The sequence below is a fragment of the Amorphotheca resinae genome, assembly GCF_003019875.1.
Source record: "Amorphotheca resinae ATCC 22711 unplaced genomic scaffold M430scaffold_7, whole genome shotgun sequence".
In the NCBI taxonomy this organism is placed as follows: domain Eukaryota; kingdom Fungi; phylum Ascomycota; class Leotiomycetes; order Helotiales; family Amorphothecaceae; genus Amorphotheca; species Amorphotheca resinae.
In genome coordinates, this window is record NW_020194477.1 from 108135 (window position 1) to 125229 (window position 17095).

Consider the following 17095-nt stretch of genomic DNA (forward strand, 5'->3'; position numbering starts at 1 on the left):
CTTAGCTGCTTCAAAGTTCGAGACTTCAGGTCCATCTTGCCTTAAGCCTCAACTCCTACCAATCAGCCTTGCAATACGAGCTTCCCTCAAACTGTTTCTCTTGGCTGGATCTTACGCTGAGTAATCTAGTCTTGCTTGTCATCCGCCTCTACCTTTTGCATAGCAATCCACCACAGGGGCTCAGTTCCCCCTTCCGGAGCAATGGCCCAGAGACGAGCAAGCGTGAAGACCTGACATCGTTCTCCTGTGTACACACATTAGCCTTCATCCTGAGCCGCAACATTATGCTGATGTCTCCACATGGCTTCCACATGGCTTTCCGCCATGTTATCCCTCGCTTTGTTTCACGTTATTTTAGCATCCATGTCTCCCGCGTGAGCCTCCTCCAGGATGTGTGCAGTATACTGCCAAGACAGGTACTCTCTCATTATACCAAATCTTTGTCTCATCCTGATGGATTGGATTACACTCAGTGGAGTCGTATTATAGCAGACAAGTACAGTTCTCAAGTATAAGTACATCCCAATACATCACCATTACCACCATCATCAGCATCAACAGCATCTCATTCAGACTTTTCCATTCTCAACTCAACAGTCCTCAGCCCTTCTCCAGCTTTTTATAACCTCTTTCTATTTCTCTATTCTCGTCTTTTTTCTCATCTCTTCCTTTTCAGCTTTCTTCAAAATGAAGTTTCAAGCAACTTTCGCAGCCCTCCTCCTGGCTCTCAGCAGCAGAGTATTGGCATCACCCATCGCTAATCCAGAGCCCACCTCCCTCCAAACACGCGCTGAAATCCCTGAGGTTGACTCTCTCGATATCGATTCTGGCGAATCTCGTCTAGAGCGCCGGGTATTCACGCGAGACAACTTCAGTCCCAGGTATGATTCTCCCCATCTCTCAACTCCACACCTCACCATCGCGCCCCGATATCCCCTCATAGTTTCCTAATACCGGCTAATGATCAATGCAGAGCACAGTATCTCTGGGACGCTGCCAGCAAAGACGGGCAGACGTCCAAAATCGCGCCACAGATGATCTACGCCATGCGAGAATCATGCCCGAACCCTCAACAGGGGGTGCATTGCCGCTTGGTCGTCGGAAAAATCAGCCTGAGCGGTCAGAAATATGACTGGGATGCCAAATTATACGGTTCGTACCCTCTGGTCCCTCCCTCTCCTCTTCTTTTGTCTTTTAAGTTCCATCTCTTCGAGACATCGTCTGCTCACTCTCGCACCCAGATCTCAACTACAAGGAAGTCAACGGCAAGAAGATGACCGTCATGCGCCAGATGACCTGGACCCCGCCCATCCCAGCCGGCAGCAAGAGCAAGTACACGCCGACATTCATGGGCCAAATCGCCAACAAGTGGTCACATGATGCCATCCTTTCAGAAAGTACATCTCTCCCCCTCCCCCTCCCTCCTGTCTGGCACACCCACACAGAAGAATCCACTAACGATGTAATACTAGCCAATAAACTCCAACAACAATACCCTGTGTACTGCTTATACAAGAGCGTCCCGTACGTCGGCATGGCGGCACCTTCCGACTCAACCAACTGCTACGACTACGCGGACAAGCTCTGGGACATCATCAGCAAATAGATGGAGGAGCCACGCCACACACAGATTATTTTTCATTCTCTGTACCTACACTTCAGTATGAATTGTTATCTAGCATTTCTGTGCAGGAAATCATTGGGTCGGCGAAGGTGGAAGAGGTATAAAAACTGGGAAGAGAGTTTGAGAGCGCATGTTGCATCTTTGGAGTTCTGCGGGTTGTTGCATCTATGGAGTTTTCGCGGGTTAGAAAAAAAGAAAGGGGGGATCAGTTAAATTCAATCTTATCAAATATATACATACATACATACATATCTCCAAACCTCTTCCCTATCACCAGCACCCCCTCTATCACTCATACAGACCCAAAGTGCCACTCCTCCCTCCAAACGTCTATCCCCAAAAGTCGAGATCAAATTCAAGAATCCGTATCATACTCCTTCTTGACCATGCTAGGTAGGTAGGTAGTCAAGGCTGGTCTAATAGCGACGGTGGAGAAGACAGACAGACAGAAAGGGAACTGCGAAAGCAGATTGGGAGAGCTGGCTGAGTGCGGGTAAGCAAGCAGTGGACGCCGGGCCCGCACGATAATTCTTATTCTTATATTGCCCCAAATAGTAGCGGATGATTGATTTTGCAGATTTTTACCCTATATTAGGTGGTGGGCTATCGTTTCGCGGGTGAATATACGTCGAGAGAGGTACCTAATCCAAGCCGCACGTAATCTAATGTTCTCTCTTTTCCAAGCGCCCGGTCCTGCTCCAGGAGCTGTGATTAATCACAGGGATGCATGCAAAATCAAACCCAGCTTTCTTTTTTAGAAAATTTAGGTGCAAAAGAGAAAAGTACCGATTATTTTATTCCTACGCCGGATCCAAAAAAGGAAAGGCGGGGCACATCGAAAGACAGAGGGCGGAGATATGGACATAGAAGGGTAGGTAATTATTATACATAGAAAGGGGCCGGGTGCTGATGTGCATTAGAAGTTTGTCTCGTCAATCATAAGCCCGCAACTTTATATTTTTTGGGGGGGTGGTGCGTCGTTCATCTCCTTCTTACTACTCCATTTATGCAGTCGAGAAGCTGTGGGGATTGTAAGCATGGGATTTGTGTTAGAGAGGGGGAGGAGGGGTGGGAACTTACCCCTTCCGCAACAACGCCCTGGTTGACCAGGTGTTTGCCAAGGCCCTTGACCAGCTCCATTTGCTCCTCCGTACTCAGGCCGGTGATGGCCATCTCGATAACGCCGCCCAAAGAGACCTTGTAGACGGCAATGAAGCTGTGGTAGTACATGTACGCAAAGAAACCCATGATAAACTGGCAGTCCATCCGATCGGTGATACCTCCATGTCCAGGAATCGAATCACCGAAATCCTTAATCTTGAACGTGCGTTTGAGACCCGAGGCAAAGAAACCACCGAATGGTGCGATGAGAGAAGCGAATGTGGCGAAGACGAGGATATGCCCTTGCATTGGTGCCATGGAGAAAGTCTTGACATAAGGGAACCAGATTGGGAGGTGGTAGGTGTGGGGCATGAAGACCGGATTTGGAGTGCACTGGAGACCCGTCCAGATGTTTGCTCCAAGGTCCTTTGACCGTTAGCAATTTTGGTCATGTATCATCACGAGAGGTGAGCCTTACATTAACAGGGCAGATGAAATACTTGTACCGCATCAAAACATTGGTCATTCCAACTCCAAAGATGACAGTCAAGATCCAAGCCCCAACAAATCCTTCAACAGTCTTCTTGGGGGAGAGTTTGATGAGCTGTGTGCGCCCGAATGTGATTCCGCATACATAGGCAAAGATATCGTTGCATATCACCAAGGAGGCAGGCAGGAAGAACCAGATCATTCCTTCAAAGACGTTGTTCATGATGAAATGCGCCTGGACCACGATCAGGTATAGTGCCATGTGCGTCCATGCAAACTGGGTAAACTGGAACTTGTAATGCCCGGCTTGCAAAGATGCGACGAAGAAGACGAATCCTGTTTCTAATTAGCCCTTGATAGCGACATTCATCCGCCATCCCAATATCTTACCAATGACATAGAGCACGAAGCTGATAAATCGGTGATGGGTTGCAAAAGGCAGCAGAACCTTGTCTACCAGCACGATGTGCTTGAAGTAGTAGATCACGCTCTCCCCATACAGGAAGTACATTGTCGTAGCCAACCAGTACCAGTTAAGAGCCTTTGTAAAGCGCAGTCGTCGTGCTCGACTAGGAACGTTTGCAATGGCGATAACCTCCTTGAATGACACGATCTGTACTGCCGTGACGATGCCAATGATGTAGATGTGTCCCATGAACATCGCGCCAAAGAAAGCGCCTATCATGACAAACGTCCATATCGCCCGGGTGATGAAGGTCTGTTTCTTCTTCTCGTACTCGGAGACTGGTGCGGTCTGCTGGCACAGCTCAGCTGTCAGCAAAAGATCGGGCTCTCTTGGTGATTGATCCAGCTTACCTCGACCGGCTGACTGCCATTCTTTGTGGGAGAGCCAGGCTCTGAAGCCGCCTCGCTGATATCCGAGAAGCTACTCCTCCGGCCATCTGAACTCGCGGACTGTCCATTTCTGTGGTTGAACTTGATCCCACGGCGCGGTTTGGCCATCTTGAACCTACTGTGCGTATGTGGGGATCCCCTATTATTTTCCGGTGAAGCCGTCTCTCCGCACGGGGTTTAGACAAGGCGCAACGTCTCCAGGGCCCGAATGAACGAAGATGCCAGGTGAGGAGAGGAGAGGACAGGGCGAGGGGGCGGGATCGAGGAGAGGAAGAAGTTGTCGTTGGGGACAGCTTTTGTCGTGATGCAGATTGTGCAAGTTCAGTTCTTTTTGCTGACGTCCTCAGGAACCACTGGTTTTCTTCTCCGTCTTAGCTTGTGAAAGTCGCGGCGATCGCGGGTGAGGAACAGGGGGGAGCTGAAGAGGGATGATCGGGGGAGTAGGGCGCGTTGGACGTGTTCACAACAGGGCAGGCTTAGAGAGAATTGGTTGCATTTCGCACACGGGCAAGATATCACGGTGAAGGTGAAAAAAGTTTCCAGGGCACATCAAGGGCTCGCAGACGGGATCTTCAATACAGCAACGCAACTGGATTCATCGACAGCAAAGCCTTGCTTGGCGGCTGTATCAAGAAACGGGCGCGCGGCTTTTAGCGAGGCTGCCTTGATGCCTCAGGTTTGCAACACGTGAAGATACTTGTGTACATAGGTACCTAGGTACCTGCCTAGTAATACTAATCCGCGCCGAAGGGCGGTCAGAACCGGCAGAATGGTCCCTCGTCAATATTGATCGATCGACCTTTCACCCTCCTCAGACCAGAGCAAAAGCCTTACTCAATGCCGGCTCCACCGCATGGCTGGCTACGCTCACGGAGAGAACAACTTCTCCGACGATGACCTTGACGCCCTCCCTCCCAACACTCTCGCCGAGCTCGAGAACACTGCCATCCAATTCACACAAGCCACCCAAGCGCGCCCGAAAGCCCCTCCTTCCTCTGATTACGGGGATGATTTCGGGGATGAGGATCTGGACGATGCGGTGGTCATTGACGAGGAAAGGAGCGCCCCTGCGATAGTTCCAGCTCTACGTCAAAACAATCTGGGCCAAGCCTCGCAGAGGGAGCCTTTCCAACCGCAACAACGATATGGGAGCAGTCCAAATTGGGGAAGTCAGCAGCGTAGGGGTCCCCTCCAACAACCAAATCGTGATCGTTTTCGTGTGCCAGTTTCTAGCCCTCGTAATGGCCCAATCGCAGTCAGACAAGCAAATCAATCTGCGGGGACAGACGAGGCTGCTGCTTTGCGCAAGCAACTTGAGGAGGTACTTTCAGCCATCAGACCCATAGAGTCCTGCTAACTTGTTCTATAGATGCGTAGAGAACTGGCTGCACTCAAGCAAGACAACCATATCAAAACGGGCGAGATTGCAATAGTTCGCAGCAAATTGGAGAAGCAAGCAAAGCAACAGGAGCTTGAGCGCGATACATTACTGAAGAATAGTGAGGAGCAGCTGGCCAAGCATCGGAAGGAACTAGAGGCCGCACGGATTGCTGCGAATGCCGCCGCCACGGAACGGGACTTTGTCAAGCAGGATCTCCTAGAGGCAGAGAGGGCCCGAAAGTTGAACAAGGCTGCCGTGACGACCCCGAAAAAGAAGAAAGCGCATCCCCACCGAGATGGGTTCGATGACGGTGAGCTTGCGATTCTGTCACCATCTAAGGCCTCTCCCTCGAAATTATCGAAGCCGACAAGTACTCCTACAAAAGCTGGAAAGAGGAAACGGAAGACTGTTGACAGTCCAATTGCTCCGTTGGAGGTCATACATACCGAAGAGCCTTCCGAGCGACATGAGGAGAAAGTACCCGTGTTTGACGAGGCGATAATAGCGAGATTGGGGATCCAGGATGATCGTTTTGATGTGAGTTTTTTAAGATTATATACCTATCAATAGGCGGACCTGCTGACCATTCTAGTTCCTTGGGGCAATGCTAGACCATCGGCCGCATCAATATCACCTCCGCACAATTGAAGCACTTGGAAATCACGCTCTACCATCTGCCCCAGAAGAGTCATTTGAATCAATTATTCTGGGCAAGATACCTGAGTTGGGGCTCAGGAAACCTGCAACTGATCTCCCAATCGAATTTTGCGAGCTTTTTATCTCTCTATGGACGAAATGTTTCGAGGAGAAATATGTATGGGGACATTCCTACCTGATGAGTCTTTTGCTAATGGCAAGACAGTATACACCAATATATCTTTTCATAGACATGTTGACTTTCGCGTTAGAGCTGAAAACTCTCGCGATCGCACCCCACATCATCGACACCCTCGTACCAATCGCCCAACGTACTGCCGACCTTGTAGCAATCCCTCGCTTCAACACAGAGTCCCCGGAACCGTACGACAAGGACATTGACGTCTCGTCCTGCCTCGCCCTCCTCCACCTCTCAGCACTGGGCTGCATGGGCGAAACCCAACACATCACACGCTTCTGGCGTTTGATTCGCTGGGACTTTGTCCTCCTTACCCTCAGCACGAATCAACCAACGTCGGATTTCGAAATGATGCTAAAGATTCTCAGCACAAGTGTGCTTCGAGATACCTTTGGGACGATTGCGCCCGATGATGTAAATACCCAGCGAGAATACACGAAATACATCATCGACCGTCTCACGTATCCTCTGTTTGAGATTCCATACATGCCTACGAGCATGGAAAAAGTCCCGCCCGATGTCCTTTTGCATCTCCGTCTCGAGATCCTGCATCTGCTATTGGGTATGACGCGCAGTCCATACGCAAGCCTCGCCCTCGCCACGCACCCCAACGCCGTCGGGCGGCTCGTCAGCCTCATGAGTGACGAGCTCGACGTCCTGTACGACTATCGCGCAGGCCACGAGTCCAGCGCCCTGATCCTCAGCCTCTCCACCCGCCTGCTGTACCACCTCGTTACGACGCACGAGCTGGACATGCAAGCAAAGCTAGCGGCGGTCCATGGCGGCAGCCAGAAATACCTGCTGGTGCTCGCGCGGCTCAATTTTGCAGAGGATGACCTCCTGCTCGAGAGCGGGATCGACGTGGATGTCCAGGGCTTGGCGCTCGAGATGCTGAATATGAAAGTTACGCCTGAGGAGGTGGACGAGGTTAATGGCGCGTTCTTTGGGAGTTTGCGGGAATGATATAAAGCCTTGCAAAGGTTCTAGAAATGAAAAGATACCACAGGTTGGGCATTGGGTGCTACACAGCATAGGTGGTTATGGAGTTTGGTTTCTAGTGTGCCGCCGTCTTTGGAGAGCATGCTTGGTTGGGAGTTTTGGCTGGACTGGACTAAATGCGGGTACCGGGTAGGCATCAGCTGTGGGATTGGATTGGACAGGTACCTAGGTAGATATTATATCGTCAAATAGAAACATGTAGCTTATTATTAGATCACCTCGTCGTGGGAAGCTTTGGTTGGTATAAAAGCATTAATTTATCTATCTATCGGTGTCGCTGACCCCTTTCCGCCTCGCTTAAATGAGCTCCTCTCCTCACTCCTACCTAAGTTCCGAGATCTTCTTTTCCACAGCACGTACGGTCGAGATGCGCTCGAATGGATGGACTATTACTGTTGTTCTATTTTGGGGCATTGGTTGTTTTTATTCATGTATATATTCATATATATATACTGTATATTCATGATTGAAGCTGTACCTAGATCTCAATACCCGTAAATAAAAAACTAAAAAAATATACATGATGCCGTCTCGCGGCGACATGCCCGCTCAACCACCACTCTCATCGCCAGTCCAATTCTCATACTCGCCGCCCTCCTCAACCTCCGCGAGGCGCAGCGCCTCTCCGACATCCGCGACCATGTGCGACGGCCCGCCGATGATCTCTAGGATGCCGCTGCGGCGCATGAGCTCGTAGATGGGGCTTCCGGGAGCGGGGCAGCGGCTGAAGAAAACGCGCACGCCGCGATCGCGGTAGCCGCGGACGATGCCCTCGAGGACTTGGGTGCCGGAGCCATCAAGGCCCGTGACGCCGTGGATGTCGAAGATGATGGTCTTGTTGTGTTCGGGGCTGCGGACGCGGGGCAGGGCTGGGTGGGCGTTGGTGGTGCCGTAGAGCTCGAGGCGGCGGAGGCGGTTCTTGAGGTCGCCTGTGTTGGCGAAGGTTAGGGGCTCGGGGATCTTGACGATGAGGAAGCCTTCGATGAATTCGACTTGGTCGGGGTTGTCTTCTGCGTTCTCGAAGCGGTTGGTGCCGGGAATCCGCCCTAGGATCTGGATCCGGGGTCGGGTGCTATGCTTGATTACTGAGAGGAGGGAGAGCCCGACACCGATGGCGATCCCAAGGGTAAGGGAGTAGAAGATGGTGGCTGCGAAGATGATGGTCATGAGACCTAGTTCCGTATATCCCCGGATGCGGATGAAGAATGCAATGTCGTGTGGAGCTTCTTCAATCAAGGACCAGGCTACGACAGTAATCATGGAGGAGAGGACGGCTTTCTTTTCCCGCTGTCAGTAAAAGAAGGCAAGGGGTGTGGGAAGAACTTACAGGCAGGTAATGGAATGCTGGTAGGAGGAAAACAACGCAAATGATAGTGATGATGCTCAAGAATACACTGCTCATGGGTGTCTTGCCTCCTGTACTTGCATTTACCTTACTCCTTCCATAGCCACCAAAAGCCGGCAAAGCGCGGAAGCAAGAGCCCACGATATTTGCGACCCCGAGAGCAACAAGTTCTCGGTTTGCACTGAGTTGGATGCCTTGGATCCCATCCTTCCTTTCTTCGCCCCCGAGACTCTTGGCCGCCACCGAGGACTCGAAGAAGCCAAGGAGGGCGATCATAAATGATGTCCCCATTGCCTCTCGGATATGCTTCATGTGCGAGAGTCGGAATGGCCAGTGGAAGGGAAAGGGATTCCCAGAGGTCGACTTGATCTCGCCGAGAATCTCCAGGCCGTATCGATCCCAACGTAACTGCCATGTCAAGACAGCTGATAGCACGACCACGAGGAAGCGATCTGGGATGTATGCAACCTTGGGAAATCGAGGCTGGAGACGAAGTTTTAGTTCCCTGAAGAATGTTAGTGTCTAGGTAGTTTTCATTTGAGGCATGAAATAGTCACCTGAGAACCATGATTATCAGAAAGCTTATACCAGCAACTGCACACGTAATTTTCTGTGCGTGCCGCGCATTATTGAATAGAAAGTGCAACTTATCGATGCTGCTGCCGTGGCTGGCTCCTGTTTCCTCTGCAAGCTCAGCAAGACCCATTTCAGGGATCAGCTGGTCCACCATAATAACGAACCCAATGGCCGAGATAAATCCTCTCAGGAACGGTCTGCTGAGAACATTATCCAAGAAGCCCAACCGTGCCAAACCCGCCAGGAGAATGGCGGCTCCTGCCATGCCAGTTACGACACCAGCCACTCCCGCGAGCATCTCACCATCCTCCTCTGTCCTTCCACTATCCACACTTGATCTAACCACGCTCCCCACGAGAAGACTGCCTGCAGCCTCTGGACCGACCACCATCTGCGGACAGCTTCCCAGGATTGCATATATAAGCGGGTTGAAAACGAAGGAGTAGAGCCCATGTATGGGCGGGACATGGGCAAGATTTGAGGCATATGAGAGGGCCATGGGGAGGTAGAAAGAGGCCATTGTGAGGGCGGCTACGAGATCGCCTTGCAGATGTGTCCATCTGTATTGACGAATCCACGCAAGGAAGGGAATGTAATAAGAGAAGTACCTGCACAGTCACCGAATATCAGCAGGTGCTCCACGAATGTCAATCTCCCGACATTGAAACGGTAGGGAGCTTCCGGGACGTACATCGAAGTGGTATTCGTGATGCCATGCCTCTCCGCCAACCAGCTCGTGGTACTCATCTTCTTCCTCCCCGCCCCATTCTTCAAGCCCACATTCTCCAGGAAGCTCGAAAGCATGCTCTTGCTGCTGCCGGCCTCCGCATCGCTGCCCTGTGGCGGGCCCCCAACCCCCAAGAGGCTCCCGCTGGGACTCTCGACCCGCGGGCTGAACGTCCCATGGTTGCAAGGCCCCGCATGCGCCGGCGGGAGCACGATCTCAACCGGCTTCTTCAGCAGCGATGTCCTCTCATCCGCAAGCTGCCTCCGCGCCTCTTCGAATCCGCGTGTGCGTCCTTCGCGTTCCGCCGTGTCGCTGGGCATCGCGGTTGTATCTTCAGGAGACCCGACAAACGTATGGGTTTCGCGCAAGCCGCTGGGCGTTAGGGGAGCGTGTTGCAGGACGCTGGGTGAGCTGATTGAGGGCCCGCGCGAAGTCGAGCGCGAGGGTGGGGTGGGCGGTCCGCGAGAGGAGGACATGGTATAGGGGGCAAGGCTATGAGGGCAATCGAGAATGGCGATACATGTGGTGGATGGAGGTGCTTTCGTTGCACCGCGGAGGTACTGTAGGTTGAATTGCTGCGGATGGATGTTCGAGCCAGATACAATACCTCCCTGTGCTAACAATCAGTCGAGCAGGTTGCTCGAGGGCGAAGACACGGCGAGGATTCCAATAAAATCAAGAAATGGAAAATAAAGAAATCTTGCAACTATTTAAATTTCGGATGCTATCCCCGAGATCGAACGAGCCTGTCGCCATGTCTCAGAGGAGCACGCCCCTTCTTTAGACTTCTCCGTTCGGCTTCTCATTAATACATGTTGATTATCCTCGCAATGTATAAATCGAATATCGACGACTTGTCCAGCTCCATTGTTGTCCATTCTAACCACTCATCGCCCTTCGATTTGCAAGCCTGATAAGCCAAATCTGCAAAATGCCTATCAGCACGTGATTGACAATCATCTACCTATTTTGGGCCAGGGATATACAGAGGTAACATCCCTTACCTACGGCTCTCCCGTCTTTGTACAATCTACTATCTACAGAACTCCGGGAAATAAGCAATATCTACCTAGGCGTAGACGTCTAATTTGTCATGTTTCAAGCTCTCTGTCGTTTGCAAACCTTTCGTCCATCAATCGTGTTTTTTTTTTTCCCTTTTTCTCCTCCGTTTCTGATTTCCTCGTTCTGGAAGACAGACAATATGGATACCCCTTCAGATCATCCTATCTGGGTAAATCTTCCCCACCAGCAAGAGCCTCTCTAACTTCTTTAACATGTCTGAGCATTGAGAATCATTGTCAAAGCTGCGCCCAAGTGGAATATTATTTGACAAGGTCACCCAGACGAAGAGAAGCAGCAAAGACTCTGGGGTATGGTGAGTTACTACCACCATGAGGATATCCAAAGCGAGCAAGCCATCTCCAAGATACCACGGTCTAAACCGTCATCCACATATTGTTCAAGGTCTTCTTCTCGCCCCAGAAGCCACCTTTATGCAACGTTTGCCCCACAACCCAAAGGCTCGGCTGAAGACAACATCACCACCATGTCAAAATCATGAGGCTCGATGGATCAAGAGTATCATCGACGGTGTTGCGTGGCTAGAATCGTTGGGTTTGGTTCATGGCGATCTAAGGCCAGAAATAGCTTGCTTGATATGCATGACCACGTCAAGCTTTGCGATTTCGACTGCACAGTGGAACATGGAAAGCGGCTCAGCCTCCACTGTACCCATTTTTTACAGCAAAATAACGGGGAGACCGGACACAAAACGAGCTGTTTGCTGTAGGACCTACCATCTACACTGTTGTAACGAAACACCTGCCTTTCCATGGCCTAGATGATGATGAAATTGAACGGCGGTTTGCAAGGAATTAATTTCCTTCTACAGACGGCTTATTCTATGGCGATCTGATCCACAAGTGCTGGAATAAGGGCTATGAATCTGTCTTGCAGCTATACCAGGACATGGAAGACATACATCGGCAGACGTCTTGCGGTAAGCATAATCATGATACTCGTCCACAGTCGTTAGATGAAGTTATAGTGTCGCTGTTATGTCAACGATGTGAGGCTTTTCGCCAGGAGCAGGACCTGCTGCGATCACAGAAAGTAACCGAGACTTCTCTGTGATCCTCATATGGCTTTGCGTGGCTACAAAGATTGAAGATACGACTTCGTCACGTATGCAAGGTATGTTTGTTTTAAGTGACTCGGTCTTGCCTTGACTCACCAGAATCTTAGGATCAGCACATGAGCTTGCTCTGGACTTTCATCGCGATACCAGCATTCGCTATCGTTGTTTCTGCGGTCCGAAGGAGTAGATGAAATCACTCGCTGGTCAAAGAGTTACCTTATCACATCGTGTGTAGTTCCTTCTGTGAGGCTCGCATTTGAGACATTTTGCCGCCCTCGCAGCGGAGAAAAATATACTCGTTTCTTGCTTGAGGTCGGTGTTTTCAAAATGGATTGTAATTTCACTTTGCTGATTTCAGATGAGACTGACTGTGAGGCTCGGAGGAATGCATTTATGCCACATAAATCCAAAAATGGTCTTACATTTCTGACAAAGACTCTCAGCAGCCAAAGGTAGCTGTTGGTCCATTGAATCATTTCCACATCCATCTAAGCTTCTCGACCTCCTAATTCTGCTATTCAACTGCCTAATCTTGATAAGCGCTGATTGAACTTGTCGACCACAGCCGACAGAGTTGCCAAACCAGAACCCTTTGCCCAGAAATGATATTCCATAGAAACAGCTTCTCTTCGTACTGTCGTCAATCTAGACTCCGGGCTGGTCGTGGAAATAAAGCTCGAGAAGTCTAGCCTGCTAGCTTGATTCGGCTAGCGTCGGTTCTTTCTACAGTACCATTGGTCAAATGCGCATCCGATCCCCATGGTAATTTGGCCTTGTCTTTGACCAGAATCAACGTTAGGACAGGAAGCCATCATATCAACTCTATTTATTCGACGTTCACCATGTCATTGCGCAAATTCTGGCTTACGCGTTCCCTCCAATTCCGACGGCCGCCTACACCAAGAACTTTACCCACAATCCTCCCGGCTGATGTCCTTATAGAAGAGGAGAGGATTCCTGGCTACAACCCGAAGAATTTCTACCCAGTGAACCCAGGGGATCTCCTTAACAACAGATATAGAATCCTGAGCAAAATTGGATGGGGCACTACTTCTACCGTATGGTTAGCTCAAGATACTCAACGGTGCGTGCTCTGGTACTACGGTACTAGCTCAACTAGATCCGTCTTCCTCCTAAATCCTCTATAGGTGGTGCTGGAACTCTAAACGCTATGTGGCTCTAAAAATTGCCGTCTCCGGGTATACCGATGAAGATGTAGCAAAGCATGAGCGAGATATATCTCGGTCCCTTGAGACGAATCCATCGCACAATGGCTTCCCTTTTGTGAGGATTATGCTCGATAATTTTGAAGCTACCGGGCCAGATGGGAATAAACACATATGCTTAGTCTATGAGCCAATGAGAGAGCCCCTTTGGCTACTTCAACAACGCATGCCGAACGGTAAAATCCCGGCACCGCTTCTCAAAGTGTACTTAGGAATCTTCTTACAAGCTCTGGATTATCTTCATTCTGAATGTCACATCATTCACACAGGTGAGTTCCAAAGGACGTTTGAGCTCGTAAGCTTACCATATTATAGATCTCAAAATGGACAACATCTTAGTAGGATTTGAGGACCCGTCTGTGATCGAAGAATACGTCGAAAGACAAGCCAACAATCCTATGCCTCGGAAGGTCAAGAATGGCAGATCGATATATTTATCGCACAATGACTTTGGGCCAATGAAGTCATTCCGTGTTTTGCCGAAGATAGGAGACTTCGGTTTAGCTGTAGCACAATCAGGGGATAGTTCGGAACCTTTGAGATACCCTATTCAACCACCTCTTTTCCATGCTCCAGAAGTCCTATTAGGCACAGGTTGGACCTACAGTGTTGACATTTGGAACCTCGGGGTATTGGTATGTGTCTGCTTCTATTACTAATTTACCTATACAAGTATCTTCACTTACGCGTCGTTATGCAGATTTGGAATATGATAGAAGGCAAGGATTTGTTTCAACATATCCGTTCAATCCAAGGGGATTACGATGTTCGCGCACACCTCGCAGAAATGATTGCATTACTAGGTCCTCCACCGAAAGAGCTTCTTGATCGAGAAAAGTTGTGGAGCGACGTCAAATGGGACCACGCTGTTGAGAATCCAGATGGCAAGCTTTGTCAAACCGCCCGCGAGTATTTTGGAGGACCTTTCTTTAACTCTGAAGGTAAGCTTTCTAGAAGTTGAACAAAGAATAGTGCTAATCCCCCTTCAGGCGAGTTCATGTATAAGGACTTAATTCCGGATGTTAGCTTAGAGGGTTCGGTCCTTTCTCTTGAAGGAGAAGAGAAACAGCTTTTCCTTAATTTCGCAAGGAAGATGCTTCAGTGGTTACCAGAACACCGAAAGACCGCCAAGGAGCTCCTCGAAGATCCATGGCTGGTTCTGTAATTCGGCGAGTGAAAGCACTCTAACGAGAGAGAGAACCTGGCACCTACAACTCACAGCTCTTCGTGTGAACCACAAGTGGGAGGCAAAAGCAGAGCTGCGATATTCCTAGCGACCCCGCGGTAAAACTCGAGACGAAAGCCGGATTGGCATTGGAATGAGGAATCCTTGCCAGGAACTCACGAGAAATGCTTCCTTGTATTGATCTTCGATGCATTTCAGGCTTTCAGCGCTTGACAACTGAGTCCATGCGAATATTAGGTTCCGATTTAACTTATCCGGATCAAGTTTCGCTAGCTGTGACAGAAAGGAATGTTTGGAGAGAACCCACAGTCGTCAGCAGCGTTGACAGCGGGGCCGAGATTTTGGGCGCACAACAATGCGATTTAAGGTTTTCTTGCAGCGTGAGGGGAAGGGGATTGAAATTAAATACAGACAGAGATAGGTGAGTAGAAACGGCTCCTATGATATCTCAGTTCTGTCTAGGATACCAAGTGGGAGGCTAACATTGGAAGACCTACGATTATCAGTGTTTTTTACTTCCATCATTTAAGAACCACTTGAGCAATAATTCTTATCAGCATGATTGACGATACTCTGGTTTGGGTGCTATGATACCTTATACAGAGGTATTTAAGTACATTACCTACGACTCTGCCTCTGACTCTTTGCATCATCTACAGAACTCCGAAAACCAAACAATATCCAGGCCCAAAATATCGGTGCACCAAGGCGGCAATTTGGGTTCACACATGCTAGTTAATCAAAGACATCCAATACTCAGAAAAGGATTGCTATCAATATCAAGACTACGCTTTTTTTATTCCCTACAAGCGGCAAGCCACAACGACTGATCATACAACCCGCCAACCATCCAATCCCCTCACCTCCCCCTCATTTCCGCCATGAATCTCTGAATCGGCGACATATGCTCCACCGCCCTCTCCGTCTTCCGCATCCCCATTCCCAACGTCGCCATCTCAACCCCTAGCTTCTCCAACCTCCCACGCTCCTGGGCCGCCCGCAACTCCGCCTGTTGTCGATTATGCTCCGCCAGGTTCCGAGTCGTCAGCGCCAGCCAGGTAGTGCTGCTAGATGAGCGCCGGCAGCTGCTGAGGGTTCGGGGGGTTGGTTTCTGGGAACGGATCGTGACGGTATCGGGAAGTTTTCTGCTGTGAGAAGAATTTAGTCTGTGGAGTTGAAGTTGGGATTCTTCTTTTCTGGATATACTCACAGTTTGGCCTTCGAGTTCGGATCCCAGGGCCTTCGATCCCTCGCCGGAATCGTATTTTCAATGCCTGCCATTTCGGATCTTGTTTTCTTTCCTTCACCTATTCTGCCCTGTAGGCTGCTGTCTCCCGTCTTATCAAACAAACAACCACCCAAATGATCAAAAACCCGCGTTCCGGTGAAGGTACGTATATCACAATATCGATATTGCACTTAGCTATCCACGTGTATGAATGCTTGCTTCGTTTTCTTCGATTTTGGAATCCGTTCGTCCGTTCGTCTTTCTTTCTTTCCTCTAAACTAGATCCCAGACGCGACAACAAGAAAGAAGAAAGATAGATCGATTATCAAACTAGGGGGGTTGTTCTTACCTACTTTCTACTGTTATGGAAGGAAGGAGCTTCTTTCTTTCTTTCTTTCTTTCTTTCTTTCTTCTAACAGCGAGGCGCGATTATCATACCTAAGATAGGTACCTAGGTAAGGTAGGTAAGCGGACAGGACAGGAAAATAAGGAAAGTAAAATATATCCAGAGTTTCTAAACTCTAATTCCCAGTTTGGGTTTTGCATCTTCTTCTTCTTCCCATTCCTTCACACACCCAAATCGTCGTGAGTCCCATCTTCTATTTCTTTTTGGTTTCAACATGTCTTCTAAGAATTCTCTGGTGAAATCTCTCAAGCTGGTTGGCAACGTGACAATGGCTCACATAAAAGACGTCAACAAATCAGGTGGCTCGCAGTGGCTCTCAGCCATCAACATTAAAGTGACAAATGACCTTCGAGGGACAATACATCCGCGGTTGAAACGTGGTGCCTCTGTAACGAGCCGGAGGGCTCCACAGACGTTGTCGTTTAAGGCGTCAGCCGGTGAACAACACGCACAAACGGAGTGCTTTTACAGACGTTGCGTGGTGCAATAGCTAGCCATACTTCACCGGGATATCTCTGAGAACAACATCACCGACTTTGCCATTGACGGAGGCCCGAGAAGGCAAGACCTTTGGAAGCATCTGGGGAGATATTGGCCCGTGTATGGCATATTTTGAGGAGGGAAGAGCTGTTCAATTGGGGAGTTACAGTGGAATGCAAACAAATAAGATTCAACAGCCTTGTATTGCACATTTTTCATCTCAAATGGCTCTATGACTCTGTGGTAAAAGCCCAATCTTCTAAGGTCAAGGTAAACCTTCATAGCATATGCCAGAATCTGGAAGTTCTGGTCATTCAGAGTTGACGAGAGCTTGTTGTTAACCCTTTTAGTAGCTACAAATCTTGTTACTATTTCTATATATTCCTTCCACTCCCGCCACGTCTGCCTTGTGTCTTTATCTAATGGCTCCCTGTTCTCGTCGTAATTCCAAGATGCATCCCTTGGAAAAGACACCGTCAATGAAAAAAGTAAAAAATTCG

At 49.5% G+C, this 17095-nt stretch overlaps 6 protein-coding genes across 6 annotated transcripts; 4 read left to right on the top strand and 2 right to left on the bottom strand.

The window, feature by feature from the left end:
- The first annotated feature begins 1337 nt into the window (after nt 1–1337).
- Nucleotides 1338–1850, top strand: M430DRAFT_66890 (hypothetical protein). The gene is made up of 2 exons (XM_024869255.1): nt 1338–1397; nt 1473–1850. Exon 2 carries the CDS (start codon nt 1607–1609, stop codon nt 1835–1837), a length of 231 nt encoding a protein of 76 aa, XP_024720022.1. The 5' UTR covers nt 1338–1397; nt 1473–1606; the 3' UTR covers nt 1838–1850.
- A 710-nt stretch (nt 1851–2560) lies between these two features.
- On the bottom strand, nt 2561–4353 carry M430DRAFT_245208 (hypothetical protein). The gene is made up of 5 exons (XM_024865077.1): nt 4031–4353; nt 3605–3968; nt 3204–3550; nt 2705–3151; nt 2561–2644 (listed from the first exon to the last, which is right to left on the bottom strand). Exons 1-5 carry the CDS (start codon nt 4175–4177, stop codon nt 2606–2608), a joined length of 1344 nt encoding a protein of 447 aa, XP_024720023.1. The 5' UTR covers nt 4178–4353; the 3' UTR covers nt 2561–2605.
- Nucleotides 4354–4896: 543 nt separating this feature from the next.
- On the top strand, nt 4897–7556 carry M430DRAFT_58991 (hypothetical protein). The gene is made up of 4 exons (XM_024868769.1): nt 4897–5390; nt 5439–5987; nt 6043–6264; nt 6313–7556. Exons 1-4 carry the CDS (start codon nt 4923–4925, stop codon nt 7246–7248), a joined length of 2175 nt encoding a protein of 724 aa, XP_024720024.1. The 5' UTR covers nt 4897–4922; the 3' UTR covers nt 7249–7556.
- Nucleotides 7557–7738: 182 nt separating this feature from the next.
- Nucleotides 7739–10664, bottom strand: M430DRAFT_140627 (hypothetical protein). The gene is made up of 4 exons (XM_024862672.1): nt 9897–10664; nt 9187–9813; nt 8612–9134; nt 7739–8562 (listed from the first exon to the last, which is right to left on the bottom strand). Exons 1-4 carry the CDS (start codon nt 10406–10408, stop codon nt 7834–7836), a joined length of 2391 nt encoding a protein of 796 aa, XP_024720025.1. The 5' UTR covers nt 10409–10664; the 3' UTR covers nt 7739–7833.
- A 659-nt stretch (nt 10665–11323) lies between these two features.
- M430DRAFT_19506 (hypothetical protein) lies at nt 11324–12256 on the top strand (the record flags this gene model as incomplete). Its single annotated transcript, XM_024864092.1, has 4 exons — nt 11324–11717; nt 11824–11931; nt 12018–12125; nt 12177–12256. 4 exons carry the CDS (start codon nt 11324–11326, stop codon nt 12254–12256), a joined length of 690 nt encoding a protein of 229 aa, XP_024720026.1.
- Nucleotides 12257–12911: 655 nt separating this feature from the next.
- M430DRAFT_50898 (hypothetical protein) lies at nt 12912–14460 on the top strand (the record flags this gene model as incomplete). Its single annotated transcript, XM_024868175.1, has 5 exons — nt 12912–13153; nt 13218–13564; nt 13611–13930; nt 13996–14236; nt 14285–14460. The coding sequence occupies 5 exons, from the start codon at nt 12912–12914 to the stop codon at nt 14458–14460; spliced, it is 1326 nt and encodes a 441-aa protein (XP_024720027.1).
- Between the last annotated feature and the right edge of the window lie 2635 nt (nt 14461–17095).

What these genes read in the sequence shown, in the direction of transcription:
- M430DRAFT_66890 (XM_024869255.1), top strand. Translation starts at nt 1,607, where the DNA reads ATGGAGGAGCCACGCCACACACAGATTATTTTTCATTCTCTGTACCTA.
- M430DRAFT_245208 (XM_024865077.1), bottom strand. Translation starts at nt 4,177, where the DNA reads ATGGCCAAACCGCGCCGTGGGATCAAGTTCAACCACAGAAATGGACAG. An exon ending in CTTCGTGCTCTATGTCATTG is followed by an intron (nt 3,551 to 3,604) that starts GTAAGATATTGG and finishes AATTAGAAACAG; the next exon opens with GATTCGTCTTCTTCGTCGCA. An exon ending in AGGGCGTTGTTGCGGAAGGG is followed by an intron (nt 2,645 to 2,704) that starts GTAAGTTCCCAC and finishes CAATCCCCACAG; the next exon opens with CTTCTCGACTGCATAAATGG.
- M430DRAFT_58991 (XM_024868769.1), top strand. Translation starts at nt 4,923, where the DNA reads ATGGCTGGCTACGCTCACGGAGAGAACAACTTCTCCGACGATGACCTT. An exon ending in TGCGCAAGCAACTTGAGGAG is followed by an intron (nt 5,391 to 5,438) that starts GTACTTTCAGCC and finishes CTTGTTCTATAG; the next exon opens with ATGCGTAGAGAACTGGCTGC. An exon ending in TCCAGGATGATCGTTTTGAT is followed by an intron (nt 5,988 to 6,042) that starts GTGAGTTTTTTA and finishes TGACCATTCTAG; the next exon opens with TTCCTTGGGGCAATGCTAGA.
- M430DRAFT_140627 (XM_024862672.1), bottom strand. Translation starts at nt 10,408, where the DNA reads ATGTCCTCCTCTCGCGGACCGCCCACCCCACCCTCGCGCTCGACTTCG. An exon ending in ATCACGAATACCACTTCGAT is followed by an intron (nt 9,814 to 9,896) that starts GTACGTCCCGGA and finishes GTGACTGTGCAG; the next exon opens with GTACTTCTCTTATTACATTC. An exon ending in CTGATAATCATGGTTCTCAG is followed by an intron (nt 9,135 to 9,186) that starts GTGACTATTTCA and finishes AACATTCTTCAG; the next exon opens with GGAACTAAAACTTCGTCTCC.